Source organism: Pelobates fuscus, chromosome 3 (assembly GCF_036172605.1).
Source record: "Pelobates fuscus isolate aPelFus1 chromosome 3, aPelFus1.pri, whole genome shotgun sequence".
NCBI lineage: Eukaryota > Metazoa > Chordata > Amphibia > Anura > Pelobatidae > Pelobates > Pelobates fuscus.
The window spans coordinates 35,850,711-35,871,368 of NC_086319.1; the positions used below are offsets into that span (position 1 = coordinate 35,850,711).

The following is a 20,658-nucleotide window of genomic DNA, read 5'->3' on the forward strand; positions in this document are numbered from 1 at the left end:
AATAACAATGAGATTATAACTCAGAAGTACATCAAACCGGATTACTTACCAGTAAGTAAGCATCATTTCGATACTATCACAATAGAGATAAAGAACGACCAAAATAGAAACGTCTCATTCAAGTACGGAAAGTCTATCGTTAAGCTTCACTTTCGCCCCCGTCGCAGCGTCTACTACTAGCAAAACAAACATGGTTGCTGTTAAAATCTATGGCGAACCACACATTTACAGTAATTATTATAAGACACAGGCTGGTCAGGGACTGCCGGGATTTCATGGTAGTACGTATATGTACGGTCGTGGTTTAGGGGGCATATTTAGAAGCTTATTCCGGAGAGCCGTACCATTGTTCAGGCGCGGTTTAGAATTGGTGAAACCACACGTGAAAACAGCGGCTAGGAACATTGCAAAGGATGTTGTGGGTAGAGTTTCAACGGCTGCGATGAATAAAATAGTGGGTGAACCCCAGGACGGCTCTGGTTTAGTATACATAGGTACAAATAATCCTAAAAGGAAACGGAAACGATCAGGAGTATTTCCTGCATGTACAACGTACACCCGCAACAAAAAGGCTTGCACTCCTGCTAGAAAGAAGAGAAGAGTATCACGAAGGAACGCTAACAACATATTTTGAACAGCTGACATGTCGTTTATCCATACTGCATCCGTAGAATGCGCCAAATCAGAACTGGATCTTTTTGAAATAAAGCCTACTCAGACCAGCATAGAAAAAAGCCTGTATGTGGAAGTACAACCGTTGGCCGCCATTTCGGAAACTTCACCACTCGAATTCTACATAGCAGGAAGCGGTGAACATTATTTCGATTTGAATAACACGCTGTTGTACATTACGTGTAAAATTGTTAAAAATGACAATACGCCGATTGCAGATGGAGCACGAGTGAGTCTAATCAACTACCCGATAGCGACACTGTTTAATCAGCTAGATGTTACACTCGGGGATAGGCTGATATCACAATCTAATAATCTCTACGCTTACCGAGCCTACATTGAAACACTGCTCAATTACAGCGCTGATGCTTTATCAACTCAGTTTACAGCCGGATTATTTTACAAGGATACTGCGGGAAAACATCAAGACAGAGTTTTGGATGGTGACAACACAGGATTTACAAAGCGGGCACATATGACAGCACGCAGTAAAACTGTTGAGTTACTTGGACATCTACATAGTGATCTATTTTTTCAGGACAAACTAATACTGAACGGTCTGGATTTGAAAATAAAGCTTACCAGAAATAAAGACACGTTTTGTTTAATGTCCGCAGACGCTGAACCGTATAAACTTCAAATTCTAAATGCATCTCTGTTTGTTAAAAGAGTCCAGATATCCCCGGCAGTGCGAATAGGTCACGCGCAAGGCCTTCTAACAGGCAACGCTAAATATGCCATAGAGCGCGCTAGTATGAAAGTGTTCAGCGTACCCACAGGCAGTCGTGTTTGCAATCAGGAAAATATATTCTTGGGACAGATTCCAAAGCTGGTCATTTTAGCATTTGTCGACAATGAAGCTTTTTCAGGCGCTTATGACAGAAATCCCTTGTGTTTCAAACACCATAATGTGAATTTTGCGGCACTCTATCTGGATGGTGAACAAATACCTGCAAAGCCTTTTCAACCTGATTTTGAACATTCTAACGCAGTGCGTGAATATATGTCATTTTTATTATTGGCACAGAAGAATTGTGGTGATTCTGGAATTATAATTAACAGAGAAGAATTTGTGGCCGGATATACATTATTCGCCTTTGATCTATCACCTGATCAGGAATGCAGTAGCCATTTTTCACTCATTCGTAGCGGTAACCTAAGGGCGGAAATACGTTTTTCGAGGGCCCTGGAACGCACTGTAAATTTGCTTGTCTATGGACTGTTTGAAAACATTATTGAAATTAATCAAAGACGGGAGGTTCTTTATGATTTTCTCTAAAACCTAACCATGAACACCTTAGAAATAACGCATATTTTACGCAGCGACCCATATTCCAGAGGTATATTCGTTGGTGTGTTCCCGTGCGATTTACTACCAACCTCTAAACTGGACAGCGTACCAGCGGCATTCATTATAAATACGGATCCACATACATTATCCGGGGAGCACTGGCTGGCTGTTTATATTGATGATAAGAGACAGGGATATTTTTTTGATTCTTACGGACTAGCACCGACAAGTGAAATATTCCCTAAAGAAATACTGATATTTTTAAAAAGAAATGTTAAACAGATATTCTTTCAAAATGTTCAGTTGCAAAGTACTCTGTCTACAGTGTGTGGGGAGTTCTGTATTTTTTTTATTCATCATATGTGTAAAGGGATTGCTTTTAAAGAGCTTTTAAGCCATTTCACAAGTGAATTAAAACAAAATGATCGTTTAGTATCCCGTTTTGTGTGGCAATATATGCGTGGGTTAAAAAATAGACGTGTTCATAGCGTTCATGTACAGAGATGTACGGCGTGTTATCGTCATTAATATCTTGTTATGATTTTTCTTGATCTCAATAAAATCAGTTTTGTCTGTTACAATTAGTATGTATATATTTATTACTGATGACCCTCATGCACCTGTCTGACCACATCACAATGACCCTCATGCACCTGTCTGTCCACATTTACACAATGACCATCATACACCTGCCCGAACCCATCAAGAAAACACAAAAAAAAAAAAAAAAAAAAAAAAAAAAAAAGGTATAAAAAGACATGGCTCAAGACTAGGGGTCATAAGGCATCTCCTGGTTACAACTACATAATGAATACCCAAGACACAGATATGGTAAGTAATTCTAAATCATCATTCTTTTATATTTAAAATTGTATGTTTTTTAAAATATGAACGTCTATGGGATTGTTTTATTTCTAACTGTAGGGGACTGTAGTATAGACTGTATGCCATTTGTATTTGTTTTTATTTTCAACAACGTAGGGGTCTATTATATAGAGTCTGCACTGTTTGTTTCCGCGTCTTTCTGTTCTAAAATGTTACGTACTGAACATAGTTAGTAATGTTTTTAATGTATGCAAAATCCTTATCTATGCATTTGCGGGGGTGTTATGCTGTGCTTCTCCGTGCATGTTATAGCATAACATTTTTTTAAATATGCTGTGATGCTACAGCATCAATGGGATTGTTTTATGTCTAACTATAAGGGTCTGTAGTATAGACTGTGTGCCTTATGTTTTTTGCGTTTTATTTTTAACAACGTAAGGGGCTATTATATAGAGTCTGCATTGCTTGTTTCCGTGTCTCTGTGTTCTAAAACGTTACGTACTGAACATAGTAATGATTTTAATGTGGGCAAAATCCTTATCTATGCATTTGCGGGGTCTTATCCGTGTATGTTGTTTAATATATTTGTTATACTGGGGTTATATATGTTGTACATATGTGTTATGCTCAGCTTATCCTTGCATGTTATAGCATAAAATTTTTAAAATATGCTGTGATGCTACAGCATCATACATATCACTGTGGTTGCTATACATTTCACTGTGGCTGATATGCATTTCACTGTGGCTGTTAGACATCTCACTATGCCTGTTTTGTCAAACAACTGATTGGTGTCATTAATTGTAAAATGCTGTCATAGTGTTCCCGTCATAAGTGTTCAAATACTTTATCGCGTTTCAGGGAAAAATCAGTCCGCCAACGAATGAAAATGGGTTACCCAGAAGGCTCACGGTCGCCTCACAAGGTTGTAAATTTTCTATGTTGATAAGTGTTGTTTAAGAATTCCAAATGTTTATTTTGGAGTCTTTTATGCATAAAATAAACTAAGTCTTATTGTATTTTATTTATTTAGGTCCTTTTAATACTGGAGTATTGGCTGACAGACCCACCAACATACATCCACGTAGACCATTAAAAACAGGTGTGTGTTTATATAATGTTATATGCTGTTGTATCATACCCGGTTTTATCCCTGTGATAATTATATTTCTATTTATTTTAGAAACATCCATAAAAAGTACAAAAACCTCAGAAGTTTCTGATGCATGTACAGGCATTAGCCGCTTACCAACGGCGGATCACGGTCGTAAGACATACAGCGCGAATGCCGGAGAACGCAGGGACTGCAACCCGCATAAATTAAAACAGGGTAAGTATACGTATGAGTTGGTTTTTATTTGTATATTTATTTACTACATAAATATAGTATTCATATCTGAGGGTCTGTTTTTAGGCTCTGTATGTACATTGATATATTAACATATTCATTTATTTTTTCTATACAGCATCAAAGTTGTCTTTAACCCGGAGCCGCTCTACAAGAGATATTACAGTCACACGTGATGACGAACAACCGTCAACATCTACCTCAGGGGTTTTAAGGCAGCGTCCATCTAGTGCGACATGTGTAGCAAAGGAGCCTCTACAAATACAGTCATTAAACACAACAAAACATACATTTTGGGGCAAGTCAGCTGTCACATCACCAGTCAATGTATCAGGGTGTCGACATTTCACTGTAGCATCAAATATACCTGTGAAACAATCCATTACCCCTGTAAATGTTCCTATACAACCAATCCCTAAGAAAAGTAGAACTGTTTTACAGGATATAACACAAGCCACCAGCAACGATAACAATATACATAGAGGAACTACATCATTGACATCCAGAAATACCTCTGTAAAGGTGCCAACACCACCGCCACCTAAGAAAAGTAGATATGACAGCAAAAACACACACATTTATACAGAGACCACATCACCTCTTGATGTTAGAAAATGTATGTTGTGGTTCACGCGTTCTGCTCCTTTATGGTTTGAAGTCAAGGATGCGGTAGACCATACAATCAATGAAATACTCAAAATAGTGCATAATGCTGCTCTTTTAAAGCAAAGCAGGCCTCTGAGTCTAAAACTTTACGCCGCTAGGCGCCCATTTAGTATTGGCCATTCATTGTTATCCCACGATGGCCGTGACAGTCCATTGGGAATAAGAGGTCTTATACCAAACCATAAATTACCCCGTGACAACGTCGGTGATTTATTACAGTGGTTTTTAAGGGAATTTGGTTTTTGGTTCGCTTTAGAAACCTTTATTGACTCTGTAATTAGTGAGATCCGTAACATTGTTATTGTGACTGATGATGAGCTTAGACAAACTCATTTTTTAAACCGTTTAGAAAGACTTGACCGTGCTACCGATGCCTTTCGTTCAGGTCTAAATTTACTGACCCCCGCGTGACTAGTCATGGTTGGACGGGGTTTATTATCTCAATCCAAAAAATGGACCAGACAGAGACTTGTAGCTAAACGCCGAGCTAGAACCGTAAAACGTGCCATAAATACATTGCGAGGTGCATTACGTTCTGCGATGTCTAGGCAACGCCGTAAGACCCCTTGTGATACAGACAAATGCTTAACCCCTGTGGTACTTCCAGCTGAGGATGGCGTTGACACTCCTGTTACCCCTGTGACACCCCACACAAATGATACTGAAATAGCCCCATCACCTACAGATCTTTCCCCAGAGATACAACAAAGTCCATTTAGTCCTGAGAATATTAACGATTCGCAGGAGCACCCCAAAGTGCAGAACCCCAATGATGAACTAGAGGCTCCTGTATTTTTGGAGCGTGTTGAACAACGCCGCAGAGATATTAACAATTTCAATGCCGTGGAATATTATGAACATTTTCGGTTTGTAAATTTAGACAGAATAACATCGTTTTCAGACGCACTCCAGTCTGTACATGATGCTATTCAAGAGCTTTTAAACAGAATGATGCCTGATATAGGGCCAAGCGATTTTGTTCAATTAAGACTAGATAGCGATGATCTTGGCAGACCGTTACACTCTATTAGACGTTGTAGAGATGAATTGAATGCAGAAACCTTTTTAAACGCAGTGTCAAACTTGGTACAGAGCAATGCTGAAATTATTGGCAGCAGGTCTTTAAGGCTAGTTGTAATCATTGTTAGGAATAGAGTCGGTGGTGTAATGCATCGTAGGCGTCTTCGGTCAACACCCTATAGTTGTATCATTGCCAGGAAAAAGAGGTGGCTTTATGATTTAAACAATGATAATAATAACCTGTGTCTAGCAGCTAGCATTTGTGCCCTTGTGGCTCAGGATAATCCTGCAGACTCTGTGTTGTTGAAGAGAGCCAGGGAAATACATAAAGCTGTAGGTATCCCTGATGATCGTCTGGTTAGTTTTAGCGACATCCCAGCTTTTGAACAACATTTAGGCATTACAATTAAAGTAATGTATCACAATCATGGTTCGTGGCACTATTTTCATTCAGACAAGCCCTGTAAAGATAAAGTTGTGTTTATATACCATGAGGGCGAACATTATTATGGCATTAAAAAAATTAATGCGTTCATTGGGGAATCATACTTCTGTAAGTACTGTCACACACCATTCTCTCACAAAAACAATCATTCCTGCCGGTATTTTTGTAAGGCCTGTCACAGACAGAACTGTGTAGAAGTGAAAGGGGAGATCCCTAGATGTTCCAGTTGTCGCACTTTTTGTCGTTCACAGGAGTGCTTAAAGTTGCACAAAGAGCTCTCCGTATCCGGAAACATAGAGTGCCGTCAGAAAGCTTATTGTGATTCCTGCGGCCGTTACACTGTAATGGCCGAGCATAAGTGTAAAGGTTTCCAATGTCAGGTTTGCTATGACACTGTAGTCACGCTTGATGGCCATGTTTGTTATATGAGAAGATACACCCCAGAAGACCCTACTAACAAATACATTTTTTATGACTTTGAATGTATGCAGGAGACCGGTGTACATATCCCCAACTATATCTATGCTTCAGAGTTAGTAGGGGATAAGTGCTGGGAGTTTGAGGGTACATCGTGCCTAGAGGAGTTTGTAATAACATTTATAAACAAACCCTTTAGTAGCTACACATTCATAGCGCATAATGCAGGTAGGTATGACTCTTACTTTGTGGTGAATCAACTTCTTAAGGAGAAAATAGCTATCGAGTTGTTGGCGCAAGGTGGTAAATTACTTTGTGTGACTGTCGCTGATCTAGGTATCAGATTTATCGATTCTTTAAATTTTCTCCCCATGAAACTAAGTAAATTGCCAAAGGCCCTGGGGTTCGTTGGCTGTAAAGGATATTTTCCACACTTTTTTAACACATCCCAGAATCAGTCCTATATTGGCCCTATGCCTTCGGTAGACTATTATGGTTATGACCAAATGATGTGTGATGATAAAAAGGAGTTTATGGTCTGGTATCAAGAGAACCAACATTGCCAGTTCAATTTTCAAGATGAACTTAAAAAATACTGTATAGATGATGTTAAAATCTTGAAACAGGCCTGTGTCTGCTACAGAGAAAGTGTGATGGAGATGACCAAGAAGGTAAAAACTATTATGGGCCCCGACGGTCCTGAAACCGTCATTAATGATATTGACCCTTTCCAACTCACTACATTAGCGTCTGTGTGCATGGCCATGTACAGATTTAAGTTTTTACCGAAAAATACCATAGCAATTTTACCCTCTGACAATTACCATGCAAATCAGAAACGTTTCTCAACAAAGTCTATACAGTGGTTAATGTATGTTGCACACAAAGAGGGGATCACTATTCAGCACGCTCTACAGGGTGGTGAAAGGGCTGTTGGTAACTATTTTTTGGATGGGTACGCTCTGATTGATGGCCAGCATACAGCTTTTGAATTTCAGGGTTGTTTCTACCACGGTTGCCCAGTTTGTTTTAATGAAAAGGCATTTAACACAGTTACAAAGACTACCTATGCACAATTACACCACAAAACCAATGTTAAAACCCATTTTCTAAAAATGCTGGGTTATGTGGTCCGTGAGATGTGGGAACATGATTGGTCAAACCTGTTAGAAACTGACAAGGATCTACAGGCTTTTCTTATCGATAAAGATTTTCCACAACCGCTGGAGCCTCGTGATGCCCTTTATGGGGGCCGCACAAACGCAATCAAATTGTACCACAAAGCGGCCCCAGGTGAGAGCATACACTATTATGATTTTACCAGTCTATACCCTTACGTCAACAAAACAAAATTATATCCCACGGGTCACCCGGTAATCGTTTATGATAATTTTCAGCCTTTTGAACACTATTTTGGCCTTGCTAAAGTAACAGTGTACCCACCCCGAGGTTTATTTTTCCCTGTTCTACCGGTTAAAATGAATGGCAAACTTATGTTCCCATTATGTCGCACATGCACAGCCAATAACCAAACAACACATTGTGAACATAATGAGGAGGAACGATCTTTGACAGGTACTTGGTGCACTATTGAAATACAGCAAGCCCTGATTAAGGGCTACCGGTTGGGAAAAATCTTTGAGATTTGGCACTTTCCTTACTCTTCCGATACGTTATTTGAAAAGTATATAAAGGTGCACCTTAGGGATAAACAGGAATCCTCAGGTTACCCTGAATGGTGTACGACTGATGAAAAAAGACGCCAATACATCGATGCTTATTACGCTAAAGAGGGTATTTTGTTAAGACCAGAGAAAATAGAAGTAAACCCTGCAAAAAGACAGATTGCCAAATTGTTTCTTAATTCTTTATGGGGCAAATTTGGTCAGAAACCTAATTTGCAAACCACAAGTCTTGTATCTGATCCTGACAAGCTTTTTGGGTATGTATTTTTACCTGAATATGAGGTGTCTTCTCTGTCATTCATAAATGATGACACAGCCATGCTCAGTTGGAAGTACGCCCAGGGCTGTCACAGTCCGTCTCGCAATACCAATATATTTATTGCATGTTTTACCACCGCCTATGCATGACTTGAACTGTATAATGTTTTAGACCGTCTTAATGAGAGATGTCTCTACCACGACACTGACTCTGTTATTTTTGTTAGTACAGCGGGTGACTGGAATCCACCTCTAAGGGACTATCTAGGCGAGCTGACTAGTGAAATACCCTGTGACACACACATTACAGAGTTTGTATCTGCAGGGCCCAAGACTTATGGTTACAAACTATCGACGGATAAAACATCTCTAAAGGTGAAAGGCATAACGCTTCATGCCAGTAATGCCCAGTTGATTAACTTTGACAGTTTAAAAGACCTGGTGTTGGACTACCCCTTGCACTCAGACCCTGATGAACAGAAAAGAATAGTGGTACGACAGACCTCAATTGTCAGAAATAAACTCCTTTGGCAGATAGAGACGCGACCACTACAGAAAACACAAAAGTGTGTTTATACAAAAAGATATTTGGTCGACAACTTTACCACTCTCCCATTTGGTTACTAACCATTCACCATGGACACTCGTTTACAACATCCTTTTTCATGCATATTGGCCGGCCCTTCTAATTCAGGGAAAAGTTATTTTGTCAAACAGGTTTTACAGAATGCTACCACATTAATGTCGCACACTCCTGATAACATTGTTTGGTTTTATGCCTGCTGGCAAGTGCTTTATGATGAATTATTACTCACAACCCCAAATATTCGTTTTATAGAGGGTTTACCCACAACATTTAATGACGATAATTTGTTTCCCCCTAACAGAGTAAATTTGACTATTGTTGATGACTTAATGGAGGCTGCTAGTGAGAGTTCAGAAATTGAGAAAGCATTTACCAAGTATGTGCACCACAGAAATCTGAGTATTATGTATCTGGTGCAGAATGTGTTTTGTCAAGGTAAAAAAAGTCGTACTATAGCTTTAAACACTAAATATATGGTACTTTTTAAGAACCCAAGAGATAAACTGCAAATCACTACTCTGGCCCGCCAAATGTACCCCGGTAAATCACAATTTTTTCTAGATGCTTTTGAAGATGCCACACGCAAATCTTATGGTTATCTACTTGTAGATTTAAGATCTACAACCCTCGAAGAGTACCGCTTAAGAACTGGTCTCTTCCCACCCGACCTTCCCTCGGCATATACTTATAACAAACAGCCCTCTAAAAGCCGATAACATACCATTAACAGGTCATTCCCTGCCGAATCTCAGAGCCTGTAAGGATGTCTATGCGTATACGTCGCAATTGGTTGGCTTTACAAAGTCTAATAAGTGCCTCGCCATCACAGAAAAAAGATATTTTATGCTCCGCATCTCATGATTTAGTCACGGCTATATGTGAAATTGCTCTTAATACCCTTAAAGGTAAGATACCTTTATCACAACAACAAGTAGAAAAGCTAAAAAAGTGGCGAAAAAATATAAAAGCACTGAGCAACAAAAAGGTGTCTTTTAGTAAGAAGAAGCAGTTGGTTAAACAGTCTGGAGGATTTATTGGCTCTCTGTTGGGATTTGCTATACCTCTGCTGACCGGTCTTTTGACTAACCGTTAATGGCCCATGCTGAGAAAAAGTACTTAGTGTCTAAACAAGAGTTAGACCTAATACAGCGAACCACTCAGAGCTCTGAGGCCTCTCGTGAGTCTGTCACTCAGAACCTAGATAATGAGATTATGTCTATTCTTCAAAATAGAGGTGTGTCGGATGATGAGAAGATAAAGAGGTATACCACTATATTGCATAAATACTTGGTACGTGCTAAACAGAGTGAAAGCGAAAAGTTGGGCTTGACACTTTTCTTACCTCCTGGAGAATCCTCAGTACCAAACACCCCTGTAGCACATCCTCATGCTGCTGGAGTCTCTGATGTTTCAGACGCTGTATTTCATGAAGTTGTTAATAATGTAAATGTCCGCTATAAAAAAAATGCTGAATTGTTGTTGAGTAGAATGTCTCAATTTAAGCACATTACCGCTTGGAATGATAAGGGTGAATTTGTTTATAAAAACACTGTTGTACCGGGATCCAGCATACTCGATTTGGTACGTAGTGTTACCCAGAGTCACAATGTTACGGTACGTAAATTACCTCTGGGCTGGGATACTTTTCTTCAGGCTATGGCTGACCTGAACATACCATCTACAGTTGTGGGCAACACATCAAATAGAGACTATTTGGAACGATTGAAATTGCAGAGCCTTCCAAGTGAGACTCGGGACATAACACCCCATTTTCAAAAGAGACAATCGTTACCAAATATTTCTTTTAGCACCCCGGGATTAACTACATCTCACGGCTATTTGCTACCTAAGAAGCGCCCACGTATACTAAAGCATCCTGCTGATTGGTTGAATTTGTGATGTTTATTCCTTGCTTTTCTGACTAATACATTTGATGATTATTGCTTTTCCTACATATATTGTATTATAGCTTTTCCTGCGGATATTGTATTATTGTTTTTCGTGTGAATATTGCATTGACTTTTTTTTTGTCTAATAAACATTGCTATATGAGTTAATTTGGCATTTATTTATTTCTCCGATTTATATAAATCTGTCCTCTGTGTTTGTTCTATACTTTAAAAAAGATCCCAGACACATCTTTCAAAAACATGCCCAGACACAATCCCTTTACTCAGCAATATCCTTCCTCTAAATGAAATTAAAAATAAATGTAAAAAATCCAATCAAAGAATGTAATACCTCATACAACCATATGGTGGCACACTCTATGAACATTGTATCGTGTCTATAACACCCCGTGATGTGGCTTCATTAAAATGTTCGCTAATATGTAATAAAGATCATGGGCGTGGTCATAACACGCCGTGTGTGTGGACTCATAAAAATGGCCGTTACTACGTCAAAAATAGCACTGGGGACGTAATGTGCCATGGTTGTGGTTTAGTGCCATGGTTTAGTAAAGAAGGGGCGGTACACACATCGTCGCGCAATGGGCGGGTCATATTGCGCAACAGGCGTGGTTTAATAAATAGGGGTGGGGCACCTGACAAAATAAAAATGTATTAGGGGCGGGGCCCATAAGGTGTCATGGGCGTGGTTTAGTCAAAAAAGGGGCGGATCACACAACAATGCGCAATGGGCGGGGTTATATTGCGCAGTGGGCGTGGTTTACTAAAAAGGGGCGGGGCACCTGTCAAAAGTTAGTTTGATGACTTGTGTAGCTGTACACTACTACAGGAGTAACAACACTTGAGGGAGGAAAGACCAGAATTTCAGTTTTGGTCAAATTTAGTTTAAGGAAGTGGGCAGCCATCCAGTTAGAAACAGCAGAGAGGCAGTCAGAGACACTAGTCAAGAAGGAAGGGGATAGATCAGAAGAGGGCAGGTAGATTTGTGTGTCATCTGCATAGAAATGATATTGGAAGCCAAAGGAGCTAATGAGTTTACCAAGGGAGGCAGTATAGATGGAGAATAGTAGGGGACCAAGGACTGATCTTGGGGGACACCACCAGAGAGCAGTTTGGGAGAAGAAGCAGAGCCAGAGAAAGAAACACTGAAAGCACCAGGAGAGAGCAATATCTTGTAGACCGATATTGCGGTGGATGAGAAGAAGCTGTTGATGATCAACAGTGTCAAAAGCTGCAGACAGGTCAAGGAGAATTAGGATAGAGTAGTGACCACAAGATTTTGCAGCGAGTAGATAATTTGATACTTTGGTCAGTGCCGTTTCCACAGAGTGCTTAGCGCGGAAACCAGACTGAAGCGGGTCTAGCAGAGAGTTGGACTCGAGGAAGTCTGTCAATCTTGCATACACAATTCTTTCAAGGATCTTGGATGCAAAAGGCAGTAGCGAGATAGGACGATAGTTGGTGTGGGAGTTAGGGTAAAGATTGGGCTTCTTTAGAATTGGGGTTACAGTTGCATGTTTGAAGGGCGATGGAAATATACCAGAGGAGAGAGAGAGATTGAGAATTTTAGTGAGAGGTGGAGAAAGAGAAGAAGACCGAGTACGGATGAGATGCGAGGGAATTGGATCTAGGGAGCAGGTGGTGGGGCGGGAGGACTTGAGCAGAGCAGAAACCTATTATATAACTATTGGTTCGCAGTATCTCTATACACTGGGGATAATAAAGATAATTATCTAAATATGAAGTATTGTACATGTTTGTAAATCTCATAAACCACTTTTTTGTAATGTATATATAGATATACACTGAGCAAAATTATAAACGCAACACTTTTGTTTTTGCCCCCATTTTTCATGAGCTGAACTCAAAGATCTAAGACTTTTTCTACGTACACAAAAGGCCTATTTCTCTCAAATATTGTTCTCAAATTTATCTAAATCTGTGTTAGTGAGCACTTCTCCTTTGCCGAGATAATTCATCCACCTCACAGGTGTGGCATATCAAGATGCTGATTAGACAGCATGATTATTGCACAGGTGTGCCTTAGGTGTAATTGTACAGAACCTGGTGACATTCCTAGGAACCTTGCCTCTGACGAAGGTGCTTGTTATAGCACTGCAACGCGCGTCAGGCATTTGTCTTTTTCAGACATCACATCCTTTTCACATATTCACAGTATGTAATTACATAACTTGTCTTTGTTCTATGTTTTAAATAGATAGGTTACAATTTCTACCACTGTTTGAGGCTCTGAGTACATGTAACCAGCGGATTTCATTTTACTAGAAACATTGTTGCTATTTAGGCTGCCAGTATTTTAGTTACAGTTTAAGCAACTTTAGTTACATTTGCTTTGTATATCCGTTCTTACTATCTACTCTGTCTATAGATATGCCGTGAGCATCCTAAGCATCACAATATCTATATAATTTGTTCACCTCTTTCTTCTCATATACTTATAACCTCCTTGGACTTCCTACTGTTTGTGTGTCCAATATTTTGCATATTTTGAGACCATTATACTTACCCATATATCCATTGGGACCTTTTTCTGGAAGAACTCTTTTTTGGAGACTTGTACTAAGTGGTAGTTTCTAAATATATTTTCTTTGTCCCTTTCTTTTTCATTCTCATTAGTCACAGTAATTACATATAGCAGGGGACACATCGAACCTGACATATTAAAGCCCAATTGTTGTGTCAATTCTGCTTATATAAATTACAATATATTTTTACTAGTATGGGCATATGACATACTATTCCTATCTATTTTTTAGCTTTATTATTTCATAGGGATACCTAGCATATCCACTTCTATTATTAATTTTTTGTTTGACTACTTGATCAATTCCAGTTATATGCAGTCCAATACATCTGCTTTTTTCAGCTGTGTGGTCTGTATTTTTTTATTTTTTCTTCGACATTCCAACTTCGTACACTAGCCATCATGATACAACAATAAATCTAAGTAGGCATGATATCCATCTACCATAACTATGATACCATGTATATACCATACAGGACATATCAAGGGTACTGTTAGAACCTGCACGCCATCTTTGTAGTCTACTCAATTTACTCAGAGACGTTCCTTTTGCCCCCTCATTGGTTGATAGAATATAACCATGATGTCTTTCCTACAATTGGATCTACACGTTTAGAGTTCGTCTGTAGAGATGTGGATGCAATGGAATTCTGGCAGAGAAACCTAATTCCTTGCTAGGTGATGATATTGCTGCAGCAAAGGGGAATTGCTTTGCTTTACAAAGTCTCTATTTTTTTTCCTCTGTTAATTTAAGAACATAAACAATACTGTTTAATAACCACGAATTTATTGAGAAATGTAATATCTTATTTTTATAGAATCTTCAGTTCAAATATTACAAAGTAAAGTGAAGAACAAAACATGATAATAATGAAAAATGAACTCTTTGAAATGTTGGCTGTGTAATTATTATACCTTGATTGCTAGTATCACGTTCATATACCATACACTAACATTAACATTATTCTGCTTCAAACAATAGGCATCCGCTATAAAGATAAGAGAGGGAATTATTTGCCTTTCATCAATAAATTGATTCTGAACTCATTCATTGTGACATTACTGAATGCCAGTTGGTGTTAATCTTTGAGGCAATTTGTCATTGATAATTATATACTGTGCTAAAGCAACAATAAAATATGTCTGACTCTTTATGGAAGGAGTTCATTTTTATTCGTACCTATTTTTGTACAAATAATGACATTAAGGACTCATAGCCACAGTAGCTTTTATTTAAAAAGACAAAAAGCAATTTTTAACAGCTATCCATTTCAGTACTTTGGCATCATGAAGACATTCTCCAAATTCAAGTAAGGTAATGATGTCGTTTTATCCTTAGTTAGCTTGATCAAAGTGTTTCAGTGATGCTACCTGTTTAAAATACAGTGCATTTCTGAATAGTTTAACCTTAATTTATATTCATGAATATCCTTTAAATGATTTCATGCTACTTGTCCAGTGTGCAAAGCCTACTGTCAATTTAAATTATTTAACACAATCTTTACAAATGTATTAAACATTTATATATAATCATTTCCATTAACTAGATAATTGCCAGAAGAATTGTTAAGCTTATAGTGAAAATATCATATATCATTCTAAAGTTTGGAAATATTGTATGAAAGACAATATCATATTTAAGCATTTTTATGCAGCACAATTTTGTCACTGTAAAATTATTACATTCATTTAACACAGAAGAATATATATATATATATATATATATATATATATATATATATATATATATATATATATATAAATTAAAACTTAACTTTTAAGAAATTATCAACATTTCAGACTAAAATTCTTTCATCGAGAAAAAAAAAAAATATATATATATATTAAAAAAAATTATTGATGAAAGATTTTTAGAAAGTCTGAAACGTTGATAATTTCTTAAAAGTTACGTTTTATTTTTTTTTAAAGAAAACCAAGGGTGCTATACTCTTCGCACCAGGTAAAAAAAGTTTTCTAACCTAGGAGTAAAAATGTATCAATTTTATACATGTGTATATATAAATGCTATACAAATATATTACATACATTATATATATATATGTGTGTGTGTGTGTGTGTGTGTGTGTGTGTACTGTATATCTACGATATGTTGGCATTGTAGTAAGCTTATGCAATGTATGATCATATATTGTAACTAAACCCCAATTAATTTTTGTCTAGGTTAGGTATTTGTAATAAAATCTATTACATTGTGTGTGCTTGACATTACTGTTTAGTGAATGAGTGAATGTGCTGGATCTTATGTGTTAATATACATAATTACACCATGTTATGATTAATTTAACAGAAATAAAACCAAAATGGAGAAGCCATGTGTAAAAACTACACCTTGCGATTCAATAGCTTATAGTTATGTACTTTGCCTTGTTGAATCATTTTGGCTATGCAAAGCAGACAAATACATTGTTTGAAAACAACGAGACCCCATTAAAAGCATGGTCAGGATCCGGTTTCCCACTCGGTCCTCTTCTATCGAAGTCTGAAGGGTGAAGGAGGGAAAAAAATTAAACATAATGCCACCCTCTTTCATTTTCATGTCTTTTAATTTCACCATCTAACTTCAGTATCAGTATGAACGCATAGAATGTTAAGTTAAGTGCATTTCAGACTAATGCATAAAGTGCATTTAAGACTGAAGCCCCAATATACACCCAAAATACCTTTATTACCTGTTGAAAGATTTAAGGAAAAAGTGTAGAAATTTCCAAATGGCTTAATACATGTTAATGTATTACCCCGAGTGTGTTTCTTATCATTCTATTTAAGATTTCTCGAATCATTTCTAGAAAAGTCAAAATTCTAATTGCATCTAACTAACATAATCAAACTCATTTACAAAGAAAAAGTTTAAAATATATTTCTTGCATGTCTGTAGTAATCAAGGTTTGCTGAGTAAAGTACTTTGATGTATTGTTCAATATGTTCCATGCCCTGTTCTATTCTTCAGTTTTGACCTCCACTCAGTAAAAGTTGCAAATTGTGGTGTTTCCGATCAATATACTTGACAGGAAATAAAACATGGTTTTATTGACTAATACCTTTGCAAATGTGAAGATTGGCTTGTTACCTGTAATGGATTACGAGGCCTGGCATGGATATATAATGATTGTCCTATTTCTCCAACATATGGCTGCCTGAGTATTTTATATTGCAACTATTACATCTATTGAGTTATATTTCCTAAGATTTATCTAGTGTATCGGTCTACAGCGATGTCTTTGTTTTTTTCTGGTTTAACAGGGAAAGAACAGGTTAGTGATGGTTAAAGAGTGGAACTGAAGCTGCTGTTTTCAAGTGAAGAACATGAGTGTATCTCGTCACCTGAAATAGTATTTATTAAACTCAGTTTACTAAGTTTAAATGAATATACCCAAAATAATATGATTAAAATTTTATTAAGATATGGAAAATATAACTCAAATAATCACATGGAGATCTAGATTTTTAGTGTGGGGTTGGCTAGCCTATAACTTTCTAAAATAGTAGTGAGAGTGTGTGATGTCAGCAAGAATTAGAACATTAAATGTCATCAAATGCACTGTCCATCTCTAAGGATTCTACTCTGAAGATATTCTTGTTTCACCTGGCTGCTAACACTAAATGCTATTTGTATTAAAAACAGTTACTGTTCACTATGAATCTTTTATTCAGCTTTAATATAACATGTAAAATGACCATAGTAACAATATCAAAAAGGGTTAAATACATACTATAAGCATTATGTGCAAAGAAAATTCGAAGGAGAGCATTACGTGAAAAAGAAGACCTCATGCTCTACATTTCTTAGTTTGACTTTTAAACATGCAGATTGCATGTTGAGCATCTTGATATATAGATGGTAATACCCAAAACGGTGTATATTAATAATAATAATTATTATAATAATAACAAAGTATTTAACCAGGAATGGTACATTCAGATAACTCTGGTTTTCAAGTATGTCCTGAGGATGTTACCTTAGCCCAACATCCAGGGTTTGTTAATATTACCCAATTTAATGGTACTCATTTTATATTCTTTTCAGTTTTTGTCCAAATAATATATACAATAAAGCCATTACATACATTGTAATTGTGTATTATAGTAATCTCTTCACTGACCCTTTGTAAAAACACACAAACAATAATTGAATTGATATTACATTTCTCACAATAATTAATTTTATCAGCAGTTCAAAGACCAAGGTAAGCTCATATATTCACTGCTTTAGTATCAAATCTGAAGCACATCCAACAACATGTTGAGAGTAGACTTGAGAAAAATTGCTTCATCTAAATCAATTTGTCCCTCAAAACATTTTGTTTCGGGTGATTTGAGTTTCACTCAAGTGGCATTTTGGTTCTGACAAATTTTGTCCATGCACTCATTTCAGATAAAACTATTTGGATGAACCAAAATGGGGCAACAATTGTCCAACAGTGTACTGCAAAACATAAATATTAAGTATATATTTGTGCAGTACACCGAGAGGTTGTTTTTCAAACCATTTGGTTCACAGACCATGTAAGAAGAAACCAATAGAGTAAAAATTAGGAGAAGCAGTACAATAAAATCTATATTTTGGGGTGGAGCTAACGCATGAACCTGATTAGACGAAATTCCTGTAAGCTCCACGCAGGCCTGGGAAAAATTGCCTTATATCTCTACCCCAATATGCCGTCCAACCCTACCAATACAAAAATTGATAACTGGACAAGAAAATCATTCTGGATGGCATATTCTGGATCACTAGCACCACCAAGCCTTCTTCTGCAGGTGCATAATTTGATGCACATCTACAGCAGATAAGGCCCGCATTATAGCAGCACTACAGGGTAAAACCCCCGCTGACATTCGAGGACTCCTCACTAAACATTTTCCAAGACCTCTCAAAGGCACCGTTGCAATGGCGCAGAATCCTGGGCCCTGTCACTGCCCACCTCCTATCCTCTGGTATGGCTTACCGGTGGGGGACCCAAGGCACCCTACTGGTGAAACACAACGGATCTACACACATGCTTTGGTCACCTGCTGAGACCCATATTGGGTCTCACCGTGGGTCTCACCGTGCCCGATACCAACCCACCTGAAATGGCCCCATCAGTGACTTGGGACCCTACTACCATCATCCCATGGCCTACAGGCCCTACCACATCAGGAACTTGACCATTAGGTCAATATTTACTGAGCCCAAGGACCCACATGGCAAGAAGTTAACACCTTACGCAGTGGTTCCCACTCAACCGGTTGATCTCTCCTTATGTTTTTCTTTCTGTTTCTGGTATTTTATTATGTGTTCAGTGTACTATGTGTTCCTCCTGCTTCAGCACCTTACACTCTAAGGCCACTATAGCCTAAAGACTGTGATGGGCTTTGGACAAGCCTAAGAAAGCCACACTTTAAATAGGAATTACCGTTCACATACTCTTTTAGGTGTGATCTACTTTTAAAGGAACCCCCCAATAATCACATGGGTCTGGTGTAATTTTTTTTAAGTCTAACTAGCTAATTAACAGTCACCTCTTAATTAACACCTGCCTTATGCATCTCTCTTGCACATAACCCCATGTCATGGCCCCCATAGTAACGGCAGGCTACTTAAGAAGCTCACGAGAACACGAGTCACCATGTAGTTTTACATCACCACATTGACCTTGAGACATTCCTCAACGCGTAATAATGTAATCTTCCTAGACAGCCTGAGACGTATAGCTGATACTACCCAATATCAGTCTCATCAGCGCTGTATAGGACAGTTCACTCCAGCTTGCTTTAAAAAAAAAAAGAGTGCTAGAAATCTGTAAAGGTATTGCTAATTTTGTTATTACTGTAATTACTGACCTATACGACACATGCTGTTTGCAACAAGCACTACAAAAAAAATTATAAAAATAAAAAACTATTGTTTAATTTATGTGTAGGAATCTCCTCTATTTTTATACACTCTATAAGCCTTTTACATCTGGAGGCATGGGTGTGAAAATTCAAAAATGTATCAACCACACCAAGCAACACTACTTAGCCTACTCCTTTTAGCATATCACCACAACCCTCTTCACTGGGACCAATTGGAAGTGGGACACACTGGAGGTCTAGACATTACCTCACCAGCATGGATAACTTAATATTTGCAAATAAAATATGCAAACATGCTTCCTACAACAGATCACATAACCTAAGCCTGGGACATACATAGGCAGAAACACAAACAGACAGAACAGATATTACCCTCATTATCCATAGCAGCCTTGTCCACAATCAGACTTTAAACACACTTCATAGCACAGATCTGGTACTACATCAACTTACCAAATTACCAAAGGATCCACCATCTTAGCCTTTGACATCTTACAAAAGAGTTACAGAATTACAATCATAGCCAAATTATTATACTTACAAATTAAATCTTGGTTACAGAAACATTGTGTAAAAATAAAAAAATCGGAAATGAGCAAATAGGTTAAAAAAAATATGTTTAAAACCTATTCCTCTTAAAAAAAACTAATTTCTATGTTTTATGCTTTGGAATTGGAGCAGAACAATCTCACTATGCCTTCATTTAAAAATCTGGGGAAAAAGAACTGAAAAACAATCTAGAAAATCAAAACCAAATATTCCTAGTTCATAAACAATTTACACATGTGCTTCCCAAATAGTGATAACTAGAAAAGTACTGTACTGATGGTACATGGTCCACAGCACCCCAGGAAATTCAGCAACATGCTGGAGATGCCTTACAGACACCGGCACCATGTTACACACATGGTGGACATGTCCAAAGCTAGCAAGCTACTGGACATACATAGCTAAATTGATAGAAGACAGTGCCAACATAAACTTGCCACTGCTTCCAAAAACGTACCTATTTTACCTTCACCAACCAAATATTCAAAAAGCAATGCAATACCAAACCTACCACATACTCCTTGCAGCCTTGACTGCCATCAGCCAGAGCTGGCTGAAAACCACAGCTCGAACTACAGACACATT

The 20,658-nt window shown here is 37.8% G+C and overlaps 1 protein-coding gene and 1 long non-coding RNA gene across 2 annotated transcripts; both read left to right on the forward strand.

Annotated features, from left to right (window-relative positions):
* Positions 1–643: 643 nt before the first annotated feature.
* Positions 644–1,951, forward strand: LOC134601595 (uncharacterized protein F54H12.2-like). Its single transcript, XM_063446118.1, has one exon. It carries the CDS (start codon positions 644–646, stop codon positions 1,949–1,951), a length of 1,308 nt encoding a protein of 435 aa, XP_063302188.1.
* A 774-nt stretch (positions 1,952–2,725) lies between these two features.
* Positions 2,726–3,857, forward strand: LOC134600721 (uncharacterized). Its single transcript, XR_010090358.1, has 3 exons — positions 2,726–2,794; positions 3,650–3,713; positions 3,822–3,857. It is a non-coding gene; the product is annotated as an uncharacterized LOC134600721 (long non-coding RNA).
* Positions 3,858–20,658: the final 16,801 nt, after the last annotated feature.